At 32.2% G+C, this 9,808-nt stretch overlaps 1 protein-coding gene across 1 annotated transcript; it reads left to right on the top strand.

Moving 5' to 3' along the window:
• The first annotated feature begins 3,547 nt into the window (after positions 1-3,547).
• On the top strand, positions 3,548-9,007 carry LOC134721216 (aquaporin-like). Its single transcript, XM_063584019.1, has 3 exons — positions 3,548-4,253; positions 6,366-6,446; positions 8,434-9,007. The coding sequence occupies exons 1-3, from the start codon at positions 3,666-3,668 to the stop codon at positions 8,683-8,685; spliced, it is 921 nt and encodes a 306-aa protein (XP_063440089.1). The 5' UTR covers positions 3,548-3,665; the 3' UTR covers positions 8,686-9,007.
• Positions 9,008-9,808: the final 801 nt, after the last annotated feature.

Raw genomic sequence — 9,808 nt, 5'->3', positions numbered from 1 at the left:
ATCAATCAATTGCTGATATTTCTTATCTTTTTGTCACAAAACGGCTGCACCCATTTAAAATTATTTTAAAAGCACATTGTAACCTACATTTAATCTTGAGACTCTGACTTGTACTAAATGAGTAAAGTTCATCCAGAAGCAAGACCTTTTTGTATGCAAGCTTTGGCTACAAAGGACAAATTTGATCGATACTTCAAAGAGCCCCTTATTACCAGTTATCGGGCAATACTAGTAGTAAGAATGAATTTGGAACACTTTTCAACTCAAAGTACGGAATTGCACTTTCTCCGACAAAGTTTTTTTAATTATTTTTTTAAATGACAGTTGATTGTTATCGATTTGCTTATTGGCGAATGATGGTGAAGTCCGTTCTCGATACATTCAATATATTTGATAGTTTTTATAAAGTAATATAAACCAAAGAGCTACGTGCAGTAACATTGTCTTCTTCATTAGATATAGGAAGATGTGGTATGAGTGCCAATGAGACAACTCGCCATTCAAATAACAATTTTAAAAAAAAAGTAAACCATACTAGGTCAATGTACGGACTTCAATTAGATCATTTATTCGCATTTTTGTGAAAGAGATTGTTTATACACTTCGTAAATTTCCGTAATAGCAAGACTCAAAACTAAAGTTTCAGAAAGTTATCCATTAAATGTGTTCAGCGGCTAGATTTTCTAGGTATATTTTTTCGCTTCCCATTTGTTCAGGAGTGATTTTTCTAATTTTCAATTAAGTCAGTCGCTCTCTTAATTTAATCTCTACATTTGTAATTTTAACATTTCAAATCCGTATCATTCTGTCATTAGCTTATACCTGAATTATTCGTTTTTCCATGCTCCAATATTTTCTTTTCTTCTCGTTACGCATCATTATATTACCTCTAACAATCATTATTTTTCTACTGAGATTGGTCTCTGTGGCTTTCCATAGATTCGATAACATCTTATTTTTGTTTTCTATCATTTGAAATGTTTATTTCGGTAAAAACATATTTTAAACACATTAAGCATGGAAAAGGGATTAAATTGGCTTAATCTTCTTTTGCACAGAACAGGTGAGCGTAAAATATTGATTTCAGATCGATACTGACAAAAGCAGCTGTTTATCTTTTCAGAAATCACCTGTATGAAATTAGCAGGCCGGAGATCGAAATAGTGTTAAAATATACTGACCATACGGTGTTATCTGATGGACATTCATCATTAAAGAACAAATGCGATTTGCCGCCACATTTTACATATCAAGCTGCCAAACTACCCGAGTTGGAATGTTTATATGTCACGCCATACAATAATAAACAAGCAATTAACATTTGTTATTGTCCAAATTGACCTATTATGTTAAAAATACAAATATTTTGTGACCTAGTGATCTAAAAAATGCATGTTAGTTTATATGTTCAGTAAACAATCATGAATGGAGTGTTCCTATATTGGTGACATTTTTGTTTGTTTGTAAATTTCACTCAAATAATGAAGAAACAAAACTTTTACAGTTAAAATAAAAACTCTTTTAATTTGAGTCATTTGTTAGGAGCAAGGATTTGTATTGTTAAACCTACTTTACCAATCATCGTATAAAGAAGTAAAAGTAAAGCTGGTTTAAATTAACATTGAAAAAAATAAAACACTGAGTCTCCATTATTGGCTAAATATGAAATATGAAATTTTAACAGTTTAACAGTTTATCTAGCCATTGAGGTACACTATCATTGACCGGTCAATAAAATACGTCCATGGTTTTGCAAAAAACTTTCCATTTTGTACAAAAACGAACGCTTTTAAATATGTTTTTTAAAGATAAAGCAATAGAGTTAAACGTTACATATTATTTCAAACAGTATAATCATGGCGGAATTTTACAAACTATTTTGGGGATAATGGTTTTATCGTAAACTGTGAGAATGTAGTACAATTGAAATTGATATCATTTACTGCTGATGGGTGTATCCAGATGTTATCTTCAATTGAAAAGGGTGATGCAGTGAAATATATTGTTATTCACGTATTTACAATGTATACATGACATTCAAATTAGCGCCCAAAAGTAAAGATAAAATTATATATATATTTATTTGTATGTACTTGTAAATGTATTTTAAATTTTAATTACTTTCGTAAATGATGAATAAAAAAGGATGATTTTTAGAAATAAAAAAAAATATTCATACGAGATTCATACTTAATGACATCTTAATCAAATGTTGACCATTAATGACCATTAATAATTGATAATGACTCGTCATCAATTTCATAAATACTTTATTTAATGGATTCAAATGCTACGCTGATATAAAAATTGTATTTAGATTATCATGGGCTAGTCGTAATATTAAAACCGAATGTTTTATTATGATGGCGCCTGTATGGCCCTTCGTCCCTTGACCAGATGGAAGTTCTTGTTTGAAAAATCAGAGACTAAAATGTAAACAAACATCCTCACAAAGGTTAAAAGTTATAGCAGACGCGTACGTACGCTAAGCATGTTTATATTACAAAAGTACCGTCGCTAGGCTTGTAACAATATTTTAATTGAAGATAATTATTAGTGTTACGACCGTGCAGAAAACCCCGCTGTGTTTTAACCTCTTAAAACCATCATTATGAGCTATTGACCTCATCAAGCCGACAGGTGGCGTCATGAGTCAACGATTATTTCTTTGTGTCAGTTCGGAAAGAATATTAGCCTTTCAAACTTTGTATGCACGTGGCTAAACAAATAGTAAATGCTTTTAACTTGTTGTTTTGGGTGAGAAAAGGGTTTAATGATAAATTTCATATCTGTTGGCAACAGAAACCGTGTTGTATCTGTATTGTATCTTTTGGGATTTGTAAGGTGATGATTAAATTGTATTTTTATCACGAACTTTAACACGAGTAATTCAGGAAAAACGATATAAAGACGTTTATTGTTTAGAGAGAAGTAGGCGTTGCATTTTTTTTTAATGAAACATAAACCGTATTATTTTAACATTTTTCTTAAAATAAAATCAGATTCCTGACTTATGCGTTAAATTTTATCTGATTAGTCACAGAAATAGATATATGTTTCTGAATGCATCTATAGTACTAACGTTATTTATATAAATATAACAAGCAAACGTTTGTTTAAGTACAATTTCATTCACATCATGAAGTATTTAGTACGAAATTATTATCGTTATCCTCTTATTTATTCATCATCTCTAAAACGACTTGATATTCAAGTAGTACTTTTATTGCCATATCAAATTAACAATGAATGTCAAAATAAATTGGTCACAATCAAAGGCTGTCATTTATAATAATTGGTTCCGAATTTGTTTGATTTTGACCATCAATAAGGACATTCGGATGTTAATTATTTTTTTCTTCATACGCCTTTTGAGAAAATATGTTTTACAAGAACAGAAATAATTTAATAAAGTCGGTGAAAACAAGAAGTTGTAGTAACCTTGACCCACGCGTTACTGATGTTCCATATTTGTAAACTGTCCCTCCCCCAGCGTCATTTTATGCCATTAACATAATCATCTTGGAAGGGCGTTTGCAACTTTTGAATTGGGACATGCGCAAAAACACATTTTCATCTTTATTAGTTTAAGCCACCAGTTCAGAATTTTTAAAAGCATTTCCCCAGATAGCGTCCTTTATAATATAGCGCGTGTTGGTCGGAACATGTTGAAAATCATGAAGCAAAATTTGGAGGATCTTACCAGCCCAAATCTATGGCGTGCTGTAGCCGCCGAAATGGTCGGGACTATATTCCTGGTCTTTTTGGGATGTGGTGCCCATACATTGCAGAATGGGCAACCAACTGCCGTTGGAAACGGGTCTGTTGTAACAACCGCTGAACCGAGTGTTGTTCAAATTTCTTTGACATTTGGACTTGTCGTAGGGACAATGATATGGTGCATTGCTCATATAAGTGGTGGACATATTAACCCTGCAGTAACAGTTGCAGCTCTTATTACCCGTAGAGTTAGTGTAGTTCGTGCCTTCTTTTACATTGTTGCCCAAATTGTAGGTGCAATAATTGGAGCAGCAATTTTAATCGGTTTAACACCGGAAAGTCAGCAGAAAACTATTGGACTTAACAGCTTGAGGGGAGATGTCACAGATGCTCAGGGATTTGGAGTCGAGTTAATGATAACATTTGTTGTTGTGTTAACAGTTTTGGCTTCGCTGGACGAAAAACGAACAGATCTACACGGTTCCGCTCCACTTACCATTGGACTTGCAGTTGCCTTGGGTCATCTGTTTGCAGTAAGTCAAGTTTACTTTATTTCTGTGTAGTATAAATCTTTTTTTTCAAATTATCAGTCAAAGCGCGTCCTCTTTATTTTCACTCATATTAGAGGCTGCATATTATAGCAATTTACTCACTAAAAAAAATCCATAAACTTTAACATGTAAAGATACAAATATCATGACCATACTAGCAAAACAATTATTAATTAAAGAAGACTTTCGATCTGAATATTATATTTTCAATTTAGATAAATGCGAAGTCTATAAATTTCCAAAACTGTAAATTATTATAATCTAAGATTAAAACAAAAGCCACATAAAAGATGATATATGATTTAAACAATAAATATTGTACAAAAATGTATATTAATGAGATCATCTTTCATTATTACATCATGACATGTCATGCCTACTTGCAAAGTTTAATACTCCCATGGTGTTGGCAGGTTACTTCGCAAATCATGACACAACGCCGTTCCACTTGGTAATCTCTGATCTGCGTTCAATCTTTCCGATTACAAGTCATTCACAGAAATTCTTATAAGAACTCATAGGGTGAACTAAGTGTTGTTACTTATTGGTTTGCTTTAAAGTTTAATTTGGCGGGAAATATACCGGTTATTAATAGTCAACGATTACCGTCGATACACATCTGTCTGATCTCTCTCTTTAATTTATTTTTAATAACTTTTGATGTTTGCATAATTTTTGTAATATACAAATTCCGTTCATTGATAACTTTGGCGTCTAGTGTTATCTCACAAAACCGGGGATAAAACCAAAGTAATAAAATAGAGCACGTGTTTCGGAAGGAGTTTATCGTACAATTACAATTACTTAAACAAGTTATAAAACAATGTCGTCAAATAAGACTTTAAAAAAAATCTGATTTGATCATGGTCGGATCCAGCTATTTAAAAAAGGGAAGTCGCAGCCCTGGATAAAAAAGGGGGTGTCCAACCATATGTTCCCATTCAAATTCACTGACCGTCCAAAAAAGGGGGATTCCAACCCTTGGATCTGTCACGATTGATTGCTTTTTTTCTTCCTTTCATTACACTGATAACTAAGTTGTTTGGTATATTCGAATAGAAGGAGAACGTGGGTTTTCATTAATGAGACAGCGATCTAACGAACCAATGAAATGAAAGGGGTCTGGTGTTATATCAAATGCATACGGACAATGTGAAATTTAAAGCGATATGAACTGTACGTTTCAAAACCTAGCACATATTCTGAATCGTTTTCTTGTAAGGATGTTGAACCTTTGGACATCGCCTGTCGTTAACACCCTAACCCCACCCCATACAACACCCCACCCCTTCTAAGTAGTACTTTTTAAAGATACGTCAATATTTTTCTGTAAAACAAGAATTCGAAGACTTGACAGTTTTTAGATGCACAAACTATCTTACAAAATGGAGTATGTTATTAATTTGTAAATGTATGCTGTATGTTTTTGATTAAGATAAAACACAGATCTGGCGATATCTGAATATGTCGAATATGTTATGTTTGAAAGGATAACTTGACAATCGGCTTTTAAGTCGCCAAAAGGATGTGGCGGATCTTAGTGTATAAAGACGAACTGGAATGTCATGTTCGTTTCCTAACTCCGTATTTAATTGATTAATTTGTGGTTGCTATCAACGTCCAGTGTCAAATATTTCATGCAGCCAAGGCTCCGTGTTGAAGGCCGTACTTTAACCTATAATGGTTTACTTTTTAAATTGTTATTTGGATGGAGAGTTGTCTCATTGGCACTCGCACCACATCTTCCTATATCTGTGGTCAAGATTCATGTGCTTGTAATGCTGATAAACTCCTCACATGCTATTTCTAATGACTACACAACTTACATGTATGCTCAATCCCACATATAAAAGCCTTAAGTCAAACTTAAGTTGCATTTAGTGTATTTATAGTCAAACTTTAATTGTATTTATTAATTGACCATCTCAAACTATAATTCTTTATCTTGATAAAGTTGCATGATTCTTTATCATTTTATCTATAGTTAATAAAGTGTTGCATATAGCAATTTACAAATAGCTTACGAAATAGATAATGATTTGTAATAAATGTTTCAATAAATAATTACATTTTAATATAAATGTATGATTGCAGGTGTCGTACACAGGATGTAGTTTGAACCCAGCCAGAAGCTTTGGACCAGCTGTCGTCAAGAACTCTTGGGAGAATCATTGGGTAAGCGACTTATCAAATTTCAATGTAGCACATCTGTCAGTTTCGTATAAAACACAATGAAGATTACAAATGTTGAAAATCTAAAGGAAACAAAATAATTTGTAATGCGACCGTACTATGAATTAGATTTTTACATCAAATAAAATGAAATTGAGAATAGAAATGGGGAATATGTCAAACCAAAGAGCAGATAACTGCCGAAAGCAACCAATGATTCTTAAACACAGCGAGCAAATCCTGCTCACAAAGACCGACTTCATCTTCTAGTCCCTAATCAATACTATGTAAAGTCGCTTTGCTGTACAAGATAAAAGACCATAAGTACTTTTGCTCGGTCGTTTTCAAAGTACTGAACGTTGGGTAGTCACAGAGTACATTTCAGCTGATTGCCAAACTTTTTTGTAATTTTTTTGTCATGGGTTTGCATAAGTTTTTTGCCATGGCTTTGTATAAGTTTTTTGCCATGACTTTGCATAAGTTTTTTGCAATGATTTTGCATAGGTTTTTTGTCATGACTTTGCAAAGTTGTTAACAATCAAAATCCAGTATGGATTGTAAAGTAAGCATAGTTGTATTTTATTTAATCCATCATGGTAAACATATGGTAGTTACTAGCTATAGGTATGATTAATTTTACTTGTTACTTTTTTAATGTTTAAACTTTAGTATATTTTGAAATCTTGGTTTTTTTCATCGTTTCATTCACACAAAAATCATTCAAATCTCTAAGTTTAAGCCTTTTGAAGCATTAATTTCTCTGCCTATCTCTACGGTATCAATAACCTTTGGAAGAATGGCCTTTTGACCTTTTTAGATTCTTTACAACTTCCTGTGTTTATTATTGTATAAATAAATGTAGCTTACAAATGACCTCATAAATATATGTCTGGAATAAATAAACTGTAAATGTATATACATGTATACGTTGATCATAAAATTAGTTTAAAAAAAAATTGGTCACCTTCTTTCGATTAAGAACTATAATTGCTGCATGGGGGCGGTTTCGGAAGACTATAATTAGAAGTAAGAGAAATTGGAAAAAAAACTTGTTGAGAATAATGATCACAAGTAGATATGTCGTACCAACCCAGGAGTCAAATGTATACATTCACTTAACATGTATATTACTAGATAATCAACGTTTAACCACATTCAAAATACATCAGTGCATTTGAAAATTGGTACTTGAACCTGATGCCGTGTACACCACTTGACTCTTAATGCATTCTGATTGGAAATAAACACACTTGAAAAAGTAACAAAGAGCATTTGTGTAACCCCATTAACTTAAACTGATAACTTGCAGACTCCCACAAAAGAAGTTTTGATGAAAACCGGGTCATTCTTAATCGTGCGTAGTAAATAGAAAAAATGAATTATATCCTACCGTTTGTCTAATCTGTCAGTTTGACTCTATCTGAAATTCGACTGGATAATCTATGAGTTTGTGAGGTTGTTTTGTTCCAGCTCTGTTTAAGATTTGAAAAACAATTTGGTTATCCTGTGGCAGGAACAGTTTATTTATTGTTTTGTTTCAATATAAAGTTATGAAAATTATAGGTCACCGCAAGACCTTAAACAATGAACAAAAATTAGATAGCATATAGCATGCTGTAAAAGGCTTCGATATGACAATTGTCAAACAATTCAATCTAAATAAACCAATTGGTCTGATCTATAAACATTTCGATAAAGAGACCAGAAAAAATATGATAGACAGCGACCATGCAACGAAAACCTCTGACTTGCCAAATTACTGACGAAGAAATGTTTTAAAAAAATGTCTTTTGCGTATACTTGGAATTTTGTTCCCCAAAATACATTTATACTCTAGGTATTGAATAACTTACGGTGTGAATACACAATACGTAAATAAAGAAGATATATGTAATACGCTCGTCAAACAACTTCACACAACCACCAGAAAAATAACACCAGAAAAAGAAAGATAACTCTAAAATGTTAACATATGTTATAAATTTTACAGGTATTTTGGATAGGCCCACTTGTTGGAGGATCGGTGGCCGCCATCTTGTATGAATATTTTTTCTCTGCGGGGGCTACATTCACAAGAACAAAGAAGTGTCTGACCAGAAGTAAAGCACCTCCATCTTCACCTGAAAAGCCTTTAGTAGCCCCGGAAGACGCTGAGATTATCGAAATTGAAGAAAAGAAAGAAGAAGCCGAACAAGAACCAGAGGAAAACGAAAAGGCAAATAACCAAACAGATGGCCAGTAAATTAATTGAAAAGACGAGAGACAAAATAATTGTTAACGTGTGCAATTCCAACAACATGAACATGACCTTTCCATGCAATATAACTATTTTATGTGTATAGTTTAATTGAGTTTCTGATTTGATTTAATTATGTAACTTTAACATTGGTTTACACTATTTACAGAAACAGAAGAGCTAGAAAAATGGAAAAGCTATAATTTCAATATTTTAGTCTAGTCTTGAGTCGAAAAAGTTATCTTCACAAAAAAAAAATCTACTTGCAGTTGATAATATATAGAAATTGCCATATAATTGAAAACTAAATAAGTAAATTGGTCGAACTGTGGATTAAGTTACAGACACAGAATAGCTAGAAAAATGGAAAAGCTATATTTCAATATTTTAGTCTAGTCTTGAGTCGAAAAAGTCATCTGACATATAAAATTTAAAAAAACAAAAAACATACTTGCAGTTGATAGTATATAGAAATTGGCAAAGAATTGGAAACTAAAATAATTAAATTGGTCGAACTGTAAAAATTATATGCGTCTTTGCGTATTTTGTCTAAATAACTAAGTCATACATGTAAACCATTACTAACAGCTACAATAAAATACTCAAAAACGAATAATAATTTGTGTAGTATATTTATTTTACTAGCTTTATCGTTATAAAATAATGGTAAATATTTGTACTAGTATATTTTGATATAGATTTATTTCATTTAAAACATTTCAGTATTGTAGTAACTATATGTACCATAACCATTGTATCTAGAATAAATTAATAAAAATAAAAAAATCATATGTACAACACGTGACATTGTTAGCTCTTTTGCCTAAAACTAACCATCATGTCATGGGTGACTTAATATCTGCCCAACTTTTGTTGATACGTGATATTTTGAATGATTCGAAGAAAATAGGAAGTATATGAAGACATACATTTGCAATCACATTACACATGACGTGTTTTCTACACATCGATTTGAAAGTTGCTAGTACATGTATCCCCCAACTATTGTGAATATGCACTTAGCATAATTTATATCTGGTATCTTTGCTGGGTATTCATACCCGAAAAGACTCTTTCGTGTAGCAAAGTGACTTGTTGGCTTCATTAAAGGACAAATAACTCATTGGTT

This window comes from Mytilus trossulus, chromosome 6 (genome assembly GCF_036588685.1).
Source record: "Mytilus trossulus isolate FHL-02 chromosome 6, PNRI_Mtr1.1.1.hap1, whole genome shotgun sequence".
Classification (NCBI taxonomy): Eukaryota; Metazoa; Mollusca; class Bivalvia; order Mytilida; family Mytilidae; genus Mytilus; species Mytilus trossulus.
This window is presented reverse-complemented; position numbering and strand designations above follow the sequence as displayed.